This window comes from Lynx canadensis, chromosome F1, assembly GCF_007474595.2.
Source record: "Lynx canadensis isolate LIC74 chromosome F1, mLynCan4.pri.v2, whole genome shotgun sequence".
NCBI lineage: Eukaryota > Metazoa > Chordata > Mammalia > Carnivora > Felidae > Lynx > Lynx canadensis.
Genome location: NC_044319.2, coordinates 43,522,476 through 43,539,056, shown reverse-complemented (window position 1 = coordinate 43,539,056; position 16,581 = coordinate 43,522,476). Strand labels below are relative to the sequence as shown.

The 16,581-nt window shown below is 51.1% G+C and overlaps 1 protein-coding gene across 1 annotated transcript in view; it reads right to left on the bottom strand.

Annotated features, from left to right (window-relative positions):
- Window positions 1-5,638: 5,638 nt before the first annotated feature.
- MFSD4A (major facilitator superfamily domain containing 4A) overlaps window positions 5,639-16,581 on the bottom strand; it is a 28,809-nt gene continuing 17,866 nt past the window's right edge. Inside the window, exons 7-10 of the mRNA XM_030302598.1 lie at window positions 11,840-11,987; window positions 8,240-8,310; window positions 6,925-7,045; window positions 5,639-5,770 (exon numbers count right to left, since the gene is read on the bottom strand). Of these exons, the coding sequence (XP_030158458.1) occupies window positions 5,715-5,770; window positions 6,925-7,045; window positions 8,240-8,310; window positions 11,840-11,987 (396 nt within the window). The 3' untranslated portion in view covers window positions 5,639-5,714. The remainder of the gene's footprint in view (window positions 5,771-6,924; window positions 7,046-8,239; window positions 8,311-11,839; window positions 11,988-16,581) is intronic.

Genomic DNA, 16,581 nt, shown 5'->3' with positions numbered 1-16,581 from the left:
GATAGTCTCTGGATTCTGTTTTCATCCGTGCTAAATGTGGGTTAGAAAAAAGTTCAGTTTCCCAGTGGTTATTAAAACCTGGCCATCAACTATTTGATGTGTAGCTACATTAAAATATTTAAAGCCTGGGGCGCCTGGGTGGCTCAGTCGGTTGAGCGACCGACTTCAGCTCAGGTCATGGTCTCACAGTTTGTGAGTTCAAGCCCCACATTGGCCTCTGTGCTGACAGCTCAGAGCCTGGAGCCTGCTTCTGATTCTGTGTCTCCCTCTCTCTCTGCCCCTCCCCTGCTCATGCTCTGTCTCTCTCTGTCTCAGAAGTAAACATTAAAAAATTTTTTAAAAATAAAAAAAATAAAATATTTAAAGCCTGAGTTGGGATATAGGTGCTGGAAACGGGAGATTGTAAAATGATTGTTGCCATAAAAAGGAATTGAGAACTGACGGGCTAGAAAAACTACTCCCTGTGTGAAAATTTCACTTCTGTTTGTTTTCTTTTAACTTCAAGAAACTTAGATTCTTTCATTCTAGCCCTTGTGAGCACCATATTTTGCTTGTTTCTGCTCTAGGCATTGTTTCTTGACAGAAGACACTGGAGACTTGAGTTCTTTAAGTTAATGAAATTGGGCTTTCCGAGCTGAGTTGATATAATACACATGGGGGAAAGTGGGGTTACTAGATGGCACAAATTACGTCACAGAGGGCTGTCTCTTGTCTCCAGGGGGAGATAATGAGATGGAGTAAGAGTTCCGTGGGGGGGCAATGAAGCTTCACTTCAGATGGTGGGTAAACCATGTTCAGCGTGTTTGGGTAGTAACCATTTAGGACGACAGCCGGATCCTCCTAAACTGCTGTCGTCAAAATAATATTACCTAAAACCGTAGTCCCGGGAGGTCGAATACGTTTGGGAAATGGGGTCACCGCCTCTTGGAGATTCAAGATGCATATTAGAATATTAAATCTCTAAGAAATCCTTCAGTAAAAAAGCCTTTTTGATCCACCATTTTCTAACCTTTCTGGCTCTTGACACATTCTCTTGAGAGGCATAATGTCCATTTTGCAATCACTTTCTGTGTTTTATAGATGCATCTGATGACAAACTAATGCCCTAACATTGAGTAATTTCCCAGAGCTTGCATTACCAGGTTGGAGATAATCATTAACAGTTGTAAGCTTTTGGGGCACCTGGGTGGCTCAGTCGTTAAGCATCTGCCTTTGGCTCAGGACATGATCTCAGTTTGTGAGTTTGAGCCCCACGTCAGGCTCTCTGCTGTCAGGGTGGAGCCCGTTTTGGATCCTCTGTCTCCCTCTCTCTCTGTCCCTCCCCTGCTCGTTCTCATTCTCTCTCTCTCTCAAAAATAAATTAAAAAAAAAAAAAAAAAAAGCTCTCACACTGGTTTGTCATTATAAAGCACTGCACTTACCGGAATATGCCCTGTGGGTGCCTGGCTGACTCAGTCAGAGGAGCGTGACCCTTGATCTTGGGATTGTGAGTTCAAGCCCCACTTTGGGTGCAGAGATTAAATAAAACTTAAAAAGAAAAAAAGAGGAATATGCCCTGTGACTGGAGTTCATGAAGGTGACTTCCTTCGGGATAACTTTAAGAGGACAGTGTGTGATGAAAAATCAAACAGGAAAGATCATTTCTGCCAGACGGAAAGCGTTGGTGTCGAGGAGGTTGTTGGAACGTCACCGTCGATGTTATGATTCCCATGTGCTTTTCAAAGCATCATTGACAGAAACCCCACTCTTGTCAAGGCCACCTTCCATGTTGCCCAGTCCAGTGGTCGATGTTCAGTCCTCATCAGAATTCATGGCAGCATTGGTTACTTCCTCCTCCTTGAGATACTTTTCATGGTGCCTTCCAGGAAACCACAGTCTCTCCTGAACTTCCTCCTCCTTCCGTGGCTTCTCTCATTTGCTCTGCTGGACCATATATATATTTTTTAAACCACTAAGTGTTGAAGAACCCCAGGGCTCAACCTTCTAGTCATATGTTCTCTCTCTAGGTGGTCTTCTTCCGTCCCACACCTTTAAGCTCTATAGGTATGTGACCATGAAATTTATATCTTTGGGCTTGACATTGAAGCTCTGCATTTATACCTACTAGCCTCTTCACATCCGAGATACCATCATAAAATGAACATGTGCAAGACAATTGTGGAGCACCTCCTTCATCCTCCAGTGTTCACTGGCCTCGTCATCTAGCCAGTAACTCAAGTCAATGCCTTGGGGTCATCCTAGATTCCTGTTTTTCTCACACCCGTACCCACTCCAGTAGCGAATTCTATCCATTCGACTTTCGAAATAGAGCTTGAATCCAATCGCATTCACTACTTTGGATACAACCAACATTGTCCAAGCCACCAACGTCTCTTGCGTAGTTTAGGCAGTGGTGCCCTCGCCAGTGTCCCGGTTTCATTCCTGCCCCCCAGTTTCTTCTCCTCACAACAAGCAGAGTATTACTTTTAGAAGTGTAAATGAGACCACGTGCCCTGCCTGCTCGCAACTCCCAACGATTTCACATAAAAACAACAGAATCCGTGCTCCCGCCATGGCAAGTAGGATCTGGCCCCTCGCTGCCACTCCCGCCTGCTTCCTGCTCCTGTCACCACCTTGCTCACTGCATTTAAGCCTCACTGGCCAGCTTGCTGCCTCTCAGGGACGGCACACGAATGCTGGCCGATGCCTGTGCACTCACCCCTTCCCCTGCCTCCTACGAGCCTTCCCTGGGACTTGGAGTCACTGCTCCCACCCGTCATCTAGTGCCAGCACAGACGGCACCTCCTTACGAAGGCTTCCAGGAGCATCTGTTGCCAATCCCTCTTCCCACTCCCCTGCTTTATGTTCCTCTGTGGCACTCAAGTATCCTTCATCTCGCGGCGTGGTCCTTTTCCTTTCTGTCTTCAACTGCAGTGTAATCTGAGGCAGATGCTTCTATCTCATTCTCTGCCGATTCTCTGCACCTAATCAGTGCCTTGGACATAACAGGTGGCTCAATAAATCTTTTTTTTTTTTTTTTTTTTTTTTTTTTTTTTTAAAGATTTTATTCTTAATCTCTGCACCCAGCGTGGGGCTCAAACTTACAACCCGGAGATTAAGAGTCACATGTGCTTCCCGACTGAGCCAGCTGGGCACCCCCTAAATCTTTTAAAAACGAATAAATGAATCAATCCTCTAAAAGACCGCTCGGTCAGTCTGTCTTCCTTTAGTGAATCTGGCGTACAGATGGATTAGATTCCTGCCTCCAAGCAGCAGACGGACATCTGGGAACAGGGTGATCCCGCTGCACTCTGAAATGTCACACTCTTCAAAGGAGATCAGGTAAAAAGCCCCACTTGCTCTGGAACTGATTTTGAAGTGGGGTTTCAAAACCTCTGCCTTCCCTTATTCTGATTATACGAACGAGGGAAATAGTGATTCTCAGTCTAACAGTTTTGTTTCTTCTAAAATATCAGCCATGTGAACCTACAGTTTGAGAGAGACCTCTCTTTGGAAAATATTTGGTCATTTGTTTCTGAGCTGCATATAAAAGGCTCGATCGTCCATAATGGATAACACACTTGTTAAATTTAAAATATTTTATTTCAGGAAAGGTACACTTAGATTTGCTTCAATCTCGTTTTCTATATTCTCAAATTAATCATGATCATCTTAGATAAAGCCATTGATCCTTCTTTGTAAATCTGTATAAAAAGGATGCGGGTTTTTTTTTGTTTGTTTGTTTTGAAAAACCACAAGAAAAATACAGCTACTTTCTTTTTGTCCAGGTCAGTCACTCCAGTTAGATTGCACATTGAAGTCCGGCAGCCATCAGCTATTTTTAAGTATTTACAGGCATAGTTAAAACTACACCCTTAGACCATCAGCCTTCAAAAAAATTTAGATCTGTTTGACTTAACAATAATTATGTACCAAACATACGAACAATTTCGAATCTGCTTATGAAGAGGTTTTAAAAATTGCTAGCATTTATGAAGCAGTTTCTAGGTCAGGCATACAATAATTGCTTTAAATAAAGCCACTTCATTCTTTCAGAATTCCTTTGAGGTAGGGTAAGTTCTTTTAGAAATGTCACTTCGATTTAACAAGAACAAGCAAGGCTGGAAGACCATCAGTGAGGGACCCGCCCAGGGCCGCACAGCTAGAGAGCGAGGCCAGCGCCCGCTCTCCGGCCAGGGCCCCGTCACCACACAGGATATGCTGGCAGACGCAGCCGGCTGACACGACAAGGCCACCGATCTGGGGTACGCTGCTCAGTGTGGGGCCTGCGGCTCAGGCTACAGAGAACCTCGATCCCCTTTTTATAGCCACGCATGCACGTTTGTACATAACGCAGAGAAGCTGCAGGTAAGCGCACGTACAGTCACCGTCACGGCCATTTTACTACTTACAGACGCCTCCGTGGTCTCACCCTTTCCAAGTGGCAGGCTCTGTGCCCTCTCGGTTACTAGGGGATCTGCTCGGTCGGGAGAGCCCCCTCCTCCACACTGCTTTCGGTGTGCTGCTCCCCCCGCATCGCTCGGCAGTCCCAGCTTTTTGTTAAGGAAACCCACTTGACGTGGTACAAAGAGCTGTTTTCCTTGATGAAAGATGTAAAGTTTAAATCAGGTATTTTTGAGAATTTCTTAGTGCTGTGCCTACACTTCGCGTAAGCGCGGTCAAGTAAAAGAAAACCGGAACCTTCATCCCATTCTCCCAGACGGCTTCTGAGCCCGTTAGCACTGATCGTTAGCAGTGGGGTACTTGCAGGTAGATGTTTAACAACTGGCTCTCCCGGGGGAAGAGAAAGGGGAGGATGTGTAGCCTCTGCCAGTTTCTATGGGGTGAATCCTCCCACGTGGCTGATCTCGGGCCACCAGACACGTTACCACTGAAAGCGCATCTGGGAAGAGATGGACAGAGCCACACCTCCGTATCCTATTTCCCCTGTACAGGTACAATACGCTTAGATACCTTCAAGGAAGTGATGAGTTTTGAGTGGTTCTTTCCCTTGTCTTTAACGGAATTGTTAACTTTCTATAAAATCTCATGTTTAATACTGGCCGAGTTTTAACAACTAGCTCTCAAAAGGAAATGTTAACGACCGGCTTTTATCAGCTAGTACGAGCCAGCCCAGCATACCACTGAATTAGTGTCCCAAAGATAGCAAGATTCGACTTTTCCTTTCGATGTTTTAGATTTTAAACGAACTACGGATATCAGCAACGGGAATTTGAGGGACCGTGGCTTACCAAAAAGTAAAAAGCACATAAATCATTTGAGCATGCCGGGAACTAACTTGGGGTTTGTTTTGACTGATTTCAAATATATCTACAGCAAGCAGTGATCATCGAACTTTACAATTTCAACCTGTTCTTTCAAACTTCAACGAAAAGTGATATTCAAACCCAGGGGATGGTCCATGCAGGAGGTGGTTGGTGGCCAATGGAGTGAAGCATATGGCTGTCTTCTTCCTTCCCATCGGGGTATCCTGGACACCTCTTACCAAAGGTCCGAACCGGGGGACAGGAAGGTAACTTGAATATCCATCCAGTAAACTGCTAATGATTTTCCCAGTCCGTTCAATTTCTTCTACCTAACCAAGTATTTGTGGAAAAGATCCGAGCCAAGGCGTGGAGAGATCGCCTCCAGGGCGACCCCCAATTTCTTGAACACTTTGGTCTGTGCTGGTGCTCGAGAGGCCGGCCGTCTTCGCCTGCCCCCTTCCCCCAGTTTTACCTCTGGTAGCACTCTGGGCTTTCCATTCCCAGTGCTTTGTCCTGGGTAGGAACTACAACAGAAAAAACAGGTAGCATGCGTCAGCAGCTCTGATTAGCTGCGGCAATTATTTATTCCGAGAGTTTCCCCGGGCTTTTGCTTTTCCCATCCTATGGCTCCATAGGGAGAACAAGCAGAAAGTCAGACTTACTGGTTCTGGCAAACTGTTGGTGGAGGGAGTTCGTTGAGACTCGCGTCTGGGGCTCAGGGAATATAGGTTTCTTTTGGTCTCCCACCAATAGGGAACTCATTGGGTGTTACTCATTGGATATTCACCAAATAGTTCTCGAATGTGTTGCCTAAATGAAGGCTCCATGCTGAGTGCTAGGCTAGACACCAGCTGGTACCGGCCACGTTGGAAGTGGGGCTACAGTTAGTGCTGACCGGGGTGTGTGGGGGGGTGGTGGGATTGCTCTCCTGGGCTTTAAACTGAGTGGTCGTCTGAGAGATTGGATTGCAGACACCCATTCCTTCAATTGTTTGGTGATCATGTTGCTTTCATGGAGAGGATGAGGGCTCCGCTAGGGCCCCTTCTCTTAAGAACTGGCTACGTGCACAGCTGATACAGTGCCTGGGACTCTGAGATCTCTGGGCAGAAAGGCTGGGAGGCTCAGGGACATGAAAGTAGCCTCGGGACACCCCCTGCCTTGGGTCTCCAGGAATGAGACTATTCTTAGGAGGTGTCTCTGCCCCAAAGGAGCCTTTCTTTGCCACTTGGCCTGGAGGACCTGTTTTTGAAAAAGAAATTGGGACTAGAGTCAAAATCCCAAACTGCAAAGAGATGGCCAATTAGGCCTGTGGGCCGTGGTCCAGCCAAGGAGGCAGAGGCCGCCTTTCAGGGCCCCACACGGGCTGGAAAGGGAATCCTGGCCCGTGGTCCCACGGCATGGTGGGATGCAGGAAGCCAGGTTCACGATCCGTGCCCCTCTCCTGATGGAGAAACCGTGAGTCAGCCTATCCCATTCCCTCCTGCCCTAAGAGTCCAGTGCGGACAATCGCATGGCAAAGCAGGAAGAGGGGAAAAGGAAGCTGTAGAAAAATAAACACTTCCTCGCATTTTACTTGGAACAGAACAGTATTTGTGGCGTGCTACGATCTACAGCATCTCCCACAGCCTCGCCTCACTTTGTTTTCCTCCTCTTGTGTAGCAACAGATTCTTTCCTTACCTGACGAGAGTCCAGAGTGCATCCTGTGGAAAAACAGGAGCAAGACATAGAAGGTAAAAGCCAAGCAACCAAAGATCACGCCACAGACCAGGAAGCTATAGCTGCCCTGGGCCTGGAAAATCTGCCAGAGGGGAAAACACAGAGACGCAGGCCGTCAGAGCCTCACAGGAAGGCGCGCTGGAGGAAGCAGCTTTCCCCGACCCCCGGGGGCTCCGCAGTCAGGTTGAGGCCCGTCACACCGACGGGCAGGGTGGTGAGCAGGAGGGACGTCTTGGCCTCGTTTCGAGGTTATGTGTCTGGAGGAGGCAGAAATCCTGCTCGTGACCCCTGCGGTCCCTTTTCGCTCTGTATCTGGAAGCTTCTGAAAATCTCTCCATCTTCCTTAAAACTCCGGTCAGACCGTGTCTATACCCACAGGGCCGAACCAGAACTCTGCAGAGGATGTGTATAGACCTATGTCTCTCTATCATGGAAAATTTAAAACACAGGCCAAAGGAGCTTACGGAGTTCCCCTGGGCCCGTCACCCGACTAGCAATTAGCACCTCCGTGCCCCTCCACTGTCCCCTGCACTAGATCACACTGAAGCAAACCCCAGACCTCACGTCATTTCCATGCGGAGTGTTGTCAGGAGGTGTAGCTCTCCTCCCGGCAGGGCACAAGATCAGGAAAGGAGGGTTGGGATTAGGGGCATCTGGGAGACCCAAAGACCTAGGTTTGAACATCCTGTCACTTATTAGAAGTATGACTGACCGAGGGCAAGTTGCTCATTTATCTGAGTTTCAATATCCTCCTTTGTAAAAGGGGGCGTAACAACAGCGCTAGAAGCTTCAAACGAAGGCAGATGTATTTTTTTCCTGGTGCACCCGGGAGGACGGGTACGTCTGAAGAGACGCGGGAGGGCTGCCCTCGATGAGGGCAGGACTTGGGCAGGAAAGCTGGGCCCTGTGTAGGGTGGCCAGAGGCTAGGGGAGCTGGGGTGGGGACGGTAGGTTGAGAAGGGGTGGGAAAAGAGCTCCCGCCCGCCACTCAATCCCATCCCAGGCTCTGGGAGCTGACCGACATTCCCACAGGGCCCCGCTGGCCCCGCTCCCAGACATGACTTGTGTTTGCTTTGGACCGTACCGCACCTCCCTTCACATCTCCAGGTCTCACATGCGGAAGCAGAAACAGGTAACGGAGGGGGGCCCTGCCTGCTGTGTGGGACCCCCAGGGGAGGGACAGCTTGGGTTCAGAAGGTGGCTGGCTACATCCTCCCACCTGCTTGGAGGGGGGCTCCCCAAACGCTGTCCCCTGCCCCTAGGGTCTCCCACATACCGAACCAACCAGCATCTGGAGAACCATCTCGCCAATTCCTGCCCCTGTCACCAGCACCGTGGTCGCACAGCCTAACCAAAAGAGAAGGATTTGGGTTAGTAAAAGCAAGTTAAGGAGACAAGTCAGCTGATACAATCCCGGCTATTTCTGGGGAGACCCTGGAAAATGGTGTGACTGCCTAAGAGGACAAGTTCGAACTCCTAAGATTTCTCAGACCTCAGTCCTTAACTTTGCTTTGGGAATGCTTAGATCCTGCTGTCAGTATAGTTTCACTGTTCTAGAACCTTCAATCACTCAGGGTTGTCTTCAGGGTAACTTCCAAATTGCTTAGCCTGGCATTCGGGGTCCTTCCAAATCTGACTGCCCCCTACGTTTCCGCAAAGATTCCCTGATCTCCTCAGGCCAGCCCTCTCTTCCAGGCAGACCAGTGTCCTCACTGCCCTGGCATTGTACTGAGCAGCCACACCTCCGCTCACTCTGGCAACAGGGCACAGACCCCCTGAGCCCAAGCTTCAGAGTCAGACTCGGGTCCCAAGCCCAACTGTGTTACCTACCAGCCGTGTGACCTTAGGCAAGTTCTCCCCCTTCTCTAGGCCTTGGTTTCCTTCTGTAAACGGGCATGGCAACACCTTCTCCGCAGGGTTGCTGTGTGGTGAATTTGATACACCACTTACTAAGTGGTAAGTACTTAGCACAGTGCTGGACACAGTGAACTCCCGAACCCCTGCCAGTTCTCTGCTTAACCCCTTCAACGCTGCCTTCAGGATAAAGCCCAAATGCTTTCACGTGGTTTGCAGGGCCTGGTCTCTGCTGAGAGCTCAGACTCCCATCACACCCGCTCACAATCCACCCTCCCGCCAGGAGGACGGTCCCTGCACACTCGTGCTCACCGCCGGGTTCTGACGCTTGCGTTGCCTCCCTCCCTCCTGAGCGGTCCTCTTCCTCCTCCCCTTTGTGGGCCGAGCCCCTGTTCATCTTTGAAGTTTCTCCTTTAGACTTCCTCCAGGAAATCTCCCCCGTCCCTAACCCTGCGGTAGCTGCTCTTTGTGTCCCGCGGCCCTCCACCCTTCCCCCAGGTACCCCACTGTTTGCAGGGTAGCCTTCCCCTCTGCACTGCGAGCCCACGAGAGAGGACTGTGCCCTGAATTGTATTCAGTGGCGTCCACTACTGCTTATTATTAGCCCAGTGACCAACATATGATAGATACTTAAGGTTGATTGATTGATTGATTACTAAAACAGAGATTATCATTCCCTGCTTTAGGCTTCAAGTTCCTCTTTTGGTCTGGCTCACGTTTACATTGGTCTCTATGCCTTTGCTGTCACTTTGTTCGCTGCCCCTGCCCCACTCTTCCTTGGAATGTCTTCCCTTTTTCCTTCTGCCTTTCCAAATCCTGGGTCAGCTCACGTCCCATCTCCTCCAGGAAGCTATGTGTGGATTCAACACTGGTCACTCCCTTCTCTGAATCCCAGTAGCACCCACTGTCTATTCCACTCATTCATTCAAAAACCCTCCAGTACTTTCTGGGCATCAGGTACCGAACTAAACACCGAGTAGTCAGATGAATAATTAGAGTTAACGTATGTTTTGAGCACCTGTGAGTCAGTTAAGCTGCTAAGTCAAGTGTTTTACATTTCGTCAAATGCACAAACAATCCTAAAGATAGGTATTTGTGCCCCCGTTTTGCAGATGAGAAAGCTGAGTCTCAGAAAGGGGAAGAAAATTGAGAAAATGGTCTTAAGGCCAGAAAGCGTGCAGGCAAGACTCACATCCAGGTCTGCCAATGACCTCAAAGCCTATGCTCTTGCCCTCCTTCCCTGCTGGTGCCCACAGGGAGCACACTGCTGAGGAGAGGGTACAGATAACATAGGTACAAAAGCCATGAGGGTCAAACAAGAGAGGCAGGTACAAAGGAGAGGGACACATCTTTCCAGGGGGAATCAGAGAAACTTCCGGAAGGGGTAGAGAAGGAGGGACTTGAGCAGGCAGGCAAAGGGGGCAGACGGAGTAGAGTGGGCACTCCAGGCAGAGCATAGCTTTTGTGCCATCAGGGACTAGCAAGTAATTCAGCATGGCCAGGACGCAGGCCCTGAGTACAAGAGGTGGGCAGGGGAGGCTGGTGAAAGGAGAAGAGCACCACTGGAATATACAAAGGCCGTGACTGTGTGTTTCACGGGGACCCCTCTGCAGCAGGTTGGAGACCCGCCGCTAAGTGGTCCCACCTTGGCTGCACTTCAGAGCCTCCCAGTGGCTCCGGACCAATTACGCCAGGTGTCATGGAAACAAAGCCCAGGCCTCTGGTTGTGTTATACGCGCTCTGGGTGATTTTAATGTGGGACCAGCACTGAGAACCGCCACCGAGGGAGGCAAATCTGAAGGGCACAGGCCAAGACCTGCGGAGGCAGCGATGGAGGTGATCAGAGACTGGAAAAAACGGGGCACCATGAAATATTCCAAGCAGGCACGTCATGGGAAAGGCCTGAACTGCGGTAGGGATGGTGGGAAATGAGAAGAGGGCAGATCTGAGTGACCACTTATTATTACTATTATTATTATTATTCTCCAACATTTGGCTTACTTAATGAACTTATTTTTAAGTAGGCTCCACACCCAATGTGGGGCTTGAACTCACGACCCCGATGTCAAGAGTCACATGCTCCGCGGACTGAGCTGGCCAGGCGCCCGTGTCGTCTAACATTTGTTGACCACTTAAAACTCTGGGATCCACCGCGTGATGTGTGATACCAACGTTAATTCGCTGCTTTCGTCTACTCACTGGGGTTTGGAGATCATCCTTAGATCTCGCGGATCCAGGCCTGCCATCTCTTGTTACTGGGGATAACTGCGCTGGTTTTGGCTCTAACTGCTTCAGACCGCCCCCCCCCCCCCATACACCATTTCCTCACTCCTCCCTAAAGAAATCACTCCTCCTCAATGTTGGTTTTCCGACACCCCAGGGCACTCTAGCTACTTCTAAGGGTAATGTTACATGTTCAAAACATAATTATTTTTAATTAACCCATTTAAAGAAAAAAAAAGGATCACTGCTCATTGCTACACGCGGTGGGGAGGCTGCAGCAGGGGAGGGAGATTACTGCAGAGAATTTGAGGTTTCCGGCATCCAAGAACCCCATCAGGACAACCCCCAATCAAGTGTGGAGCCACTGTTCTAATTCTCTGTGCTTCCAAAAACAGCCGCAGGAACAGCAGAGCAAGGAGGTACTACTACTGATAAGTTATAAACCCCCTTCCTATGCCCTAACTTTTCCTGCGCAACTTTGCTGGTCTCTGAACTTGGGATTTCCAGCACACCCGTGTTTCACAAAATGCCAGCTGTGCCTCAGGAGGCACTGCCGTGGGAGAAAAGAAAATGGGAAAGAGAAGCTTACGGCTTCTCAGTGGCCTGAAATCACATGCCACGGGCATACTGTTGAACGGGGAACTCCACGTGGGTCAGAACTTTGCGAACAAGTTCCCCCCAGAGTCAGGAGGGCGGGGATCTGGCTGGAATACCACAGAAAAGATGGGGCGTCGGGGGAGGAAGCCGGACCCAGCCAAGGGGGGGGGGCGCTCTTTGCTCTGCGCCCCAGCACACCCACCTTTGTACTGCAGAATGTCCTCAGTGTAGGCCAGCATGCTGGGGAAGGTGCTACTGAGGAACAGGCCCAGGCTGGCTGTCCCCACGAACAGGAAGACGACGTTGTAGGAGAAAACGAGAAGCACGAGGAACGTCACCACCACGCCCACCTTTTAACAGCAGAGAAGGAGGCTATTAGGAACTGGGAAAAGCTGGGCGTTCCGCTCCTGACTTGGAAAGCTCCTCTCGGACCCCAGAGCAGCGCTGTGTGACCGGGGCGCCTCCCTGTGGCCTGTGTGGGAACTGCACCTTCCCCAGCCGGGTCTCGGCCAAGGATGCCCTGGGGGATGAGCCGCCAAGACCGCTAGGCAGAGGGCGGGCCATACACACTTGAAAAGCGCTTGGTGAGGCAGTACTGCCTGTCCCTCAGGTCTTATCTTGGAGCACGGGGAATTCCAGCCACGCCACCAGCTCTCTGCCCTCCACTCCTCATGAAGAGGAGCTGCTTTTCTGGCCCTAAAAGCCATGCGTTTGCAGGCAGCAGGAGGGGCTGGCTGGGGAGGGTGTGGGTGGCTGGGTCCCCACGCTCTGGGAGTCCAGGCAAACCTCCCAGACGGGAGGGTCCGTGACTGTGGCCCCGTTCCTCGGTTTCACCTCAGACTCCCATGAGCAAATTCCAGCCTGTGGTTAGAGACTCTTGTGATGGATTCGGGGACCAGAGATCTTCCTGGTTCAGTAAGGGTCTCTGTCACACGGGCATATTTTTGTTAAGTGTCGCTTTTTCTGAATTCCTTAAAGAGGTTTTTATGTCAATATTGAAAAATTTCTAGGCAAGATGCCTCTGGGAGGAAACTTAGGCAGCCCGGGTCTGGAGGCAAGAGACCAAGTCTGGGGCTTTGAAGTCCTTGTTCTCTCTAGCCTTCTAGTCCACGAAATGGGTTACAAAAGCTACACAGAAGAGTGGTAGGAAAACGATGGCAACGCAGGGTCTCCTCAAGTGTGACTCTTGCGACAAGTATCAGTCTTAGTGTTTGTGTGTGCGCCCTCCCTGATGTCTCCAGACACAAGGATCTTGCATAGACAACCGTGGTTTTCAGGTGAGCGTCTCCTGGGTGAGTACCTCTGTTTCCAGAAAAAAGGAAGATAAAATTACATAGCAGAGGGCTAGAAGGCGTGTAAGAAACCACATCCACCCCACCCCCACCCCGGCCGCTTTACAGATGACCTGAGCGTGCCGAGGGAAGGGACGGTCACACTCACAGGCAGATCCCGGGGACTGGCTCCAGCTGGAAGAACCAAGCCAGTGGTCGCAACCCGCGAGCCCCCTCCCTTTACGCTTCTCTACCAGCCCCTCCGTCTCTGCTGCAAGATCTCTTGGTCCGAGACCTGAGACCTAGCGAAAGACTTGCTGCCCCGGAGGGGGGCGTACCACAAATGGCGGCTGAGGGGAAGACACCCTCTTCACAATGGAGAAGCGGCGTGAAAGACTTCTTTCACGCAGTACAAACGCGACAGAGGCGGACATATCCAAGGTTCCAAGTATAATGTATTTCTTTGGCACAGAAAATGGCCCCACAGCTTCACTGCTCTTTCTTCCTCCTCTGCTCAATCTTTAAATGTTGGCACGGCCCCAGACCCTTCTGGCTCTTCGTCTGTGTTCCCTGTTGGTCCGGCGCCATGGTTTCAAATATCTCTACGCCCAGCCGCTTAAATCCATCCCTCTGGCCATGACCTGTGTCCAGAACTCCACTGGACGACTGACAACCTGGTCCAGACAGAGCCCGGCCTTGCCTCCAGCAAACACACTTCCCCGCATCGGTGAAGGGCATCCCCATCCGCCCCGTGGTCAGGCCCTGTCACGAAGGTATGTACGTCCTTGATCTTGTTTCCTCCTTCTTTCCACCTTCAGGCCAACGGCAAGTCCTGTCAACTCCGCCCCCAAAACGCTGTGCACCCTTGTACCTCTCCACACCCATCCCGGACCACCCTCTTGTGCCTGGACTGCAGGAGTGGCTCTTCATTGTCTCCCTTCTAGATCTATCCACGCTCATACAGCACAGGGCAGCGTGCTTCAAAGCAGATCTGTGCTCGCTTCGGCAGCACACATACTAAAATACAAAGCAGATCAGGGGCGCCTGCGTGGCTCAGTCGGTTAAGCAACCGACTTCAGCTCAGGTCATGATCTCACTGCTTGTGAGTTCGAGACCCACGTTGGGCTCTGTGCTGACAGCTGGGAGCCTGGAGCCTGCTTCAGATTCTTTGTTTCTCTCTGCCCCTCCCCTGCTCACACACTGTCTCTCTCTCTCTCTCAAATATAAACATAAAAAATTTTAAAATAAAATACAGAGCAGATCATGTCCATTCCCTGCCTAACACCTTCTAAAGGCCTGCTTTTCTCCCACTTGGAATAAAACCCCAAACCTGGCTTACAAGACCTTCCAGGATCTAGCCCATGTCTGCTTCCCCAACCTGTTCCCTCTCTGCTCCCCACCACAGACCCTGCCCCACCACGCTCTCACCCAGTTAGCTCCCCCCTTGGGCCTTGCAACCAGCAGTGCCATCAGCCAGGAACCCCGACTCCTCTGCCGTTCACACCGCTGGCACCTTCTCAGTTGTCAGCTCTCAACTTAGACGTCGGGGGCAGAGCCGGCGAAGATTCTGCTCTTGCTCCCCTCCTGCTGCCTTGGCACCCCCTTTACACACCACACGTTTGCAGGCGGGCCTTGATGAGCCACCCTGAAAATCTCCAGACTTGGGCGAGCTTTAAAAACACCTCTTATTTTAGCCGGGGTGACCTAAGACGGAGCGCGCATGCCCAGGGCGAACTAGCCCCTCCTCCCACTCCTCCCACTCCTCCCACTCCGTGAGGCTCCCCCCCCCCCCCCCCCCATCTGCTTCTCACCTGCTAACCACGCGCCTGCTGACCGGCCCTGCAGGGCACGCCCCGCTCCCCCTCCCCTGCCCCTCTTCTTCCCTAGCCCCCTAGCCAACCATAAGCTCCCCGAGGCAGAGCCCCGCCTTGTACAACTTGGTACCCCTGCACTTGCCCACAGGCCCCGCACAAAGTGCCTGTTCCTTCACCAGGAAGTGGTTGTCGAGACCCAGGAGAACAGAGAGCAGGGTGACTGTTAGTTTAAAACCGAGAGGAGTGAATCGGCAGTACGAGGGGAACTTGCTCGCGGCTGTTTACCTGTAATCCTGCCAGGGTGCCCGCCAAAAGCACCTGAAAAGGTCTGAAAACAATCCAGGCGCCAAGGCCCCTCTCCACACCCCAGTCACAGTCTCCGGGGGAGGGGCCCGGGAATCCGTATCTTCCCAAACCACCACTAATGTATTTGGGAGTCACTTGTTCCAGGACACTGTTTTCCGAAATCTGCTTGGTGACATGAACACCCTGGGGTGTTGGTTAAATATACAGATCGCTAGGTACCTCCCCTGGACCTTCCAGTTCGTGAGGTCTGGGTTGGGCCCAGGAATCTAGGTTTCCTTTTAGAACCCAGCAGTCCAGGGGCGCCTGGGTGGCTCAGGCGGGTAAGCGGCCAATTTAGGCCCAGGTCATGATCTCACGGTTCGGGGGTTTGAGCCCTGCGTCCGGCTCTGTGCTGACAGCTGGGAGCCTGGAGCCTGCTTGGATTCTGTGTCTCTCTCTCTCTCTCTCTGTCCCTCCCCTGCCCGCACTCTGTGTCTCTCTCGTGCGTGTCTCTCTCAAAAATAAAGAAACATTAAAAAAATTTAAAAAGTAAAAAACAAAACCCAACGGTCCGGGTGAGTTTTTCTCATCCGCGCCTGTCATGTGGGTGCTTCAGATGCTTTTCTTCCTCCAAACTCAGAGTCCCGCCCCACCCTCCTCTGTCTAAGCAGCTGCCCTTGGGTCCTGCAGAGGCCCCCAGTAGTGCACGTACCCGGAGCCTTCTGCACCCCAGGACTCGTGCAGACTTGCTCCTTCCCGGCAGTATCATGTTGGCCCTCTTCTTCACTGAGATGACACTCCCTTCTCCACTGCTCTTCATCCCCTCTTCCCTTCGGGTGGGGGGGGGGGGCCCTGCTCTCTGACAATGGGACCCCTCCCTCCAGGCTCCCTCCTTTTCTCCTCGGCCTCCAAACAGGCTCCTGTCAGACAAAACTCCCTCCAGCTCAGGACCATTTGCAACGGTCACACCTCCGCTTCCTGTCCGGCCCTCAACCTCTTGAGTTTGGCTTCCGCTCACACCGCCTCCCCTCTATGTCCAACAGAAATTTCTTTCAGGGGTAATGGGTGGCTCTGTTGGTTGAGCATCCGACTTTGGCTCAGGTCACAAGCTCACTCTCTCTCTCTCTCTCAAAATAAATAAAGAGGGGCGCCTGGGTGGCTCAGTCGGTTAAGCGTCCGACTTGGGCTCAGGTCACGATCTCACTGTCCGTGAGTTCGAGCCCCGCGTCGGGCTCTGTGCTGACTGCTCAGAACCTGGAGCCTGTTTCAGATTCTGTGTCTCCCTCTCTCTCTGACCCTCCCCCGTTCATGCTCTGTTTCTCCCTGTCTCAAAAATAAATAAAACGTTAAAAAAAATTAAAAAGAAAGAAAGAAAGAAAGAAAGAGAAAAAGAAAAACTGAAAAAAAAAAAGTAATTTCTTTCTTAAAGGTCATCAACCAGCACAAGGTCAGATACAAAGGCTTTTCTTGGCGCTCACGATCTTTGGTGTCTGTAGCCCCAACATTATTTCCAAACCCCCTTGCCGCTAGAAACTTGACTCAGGGAAGTACTTTCTGGCAGTGGATCGGGCTGC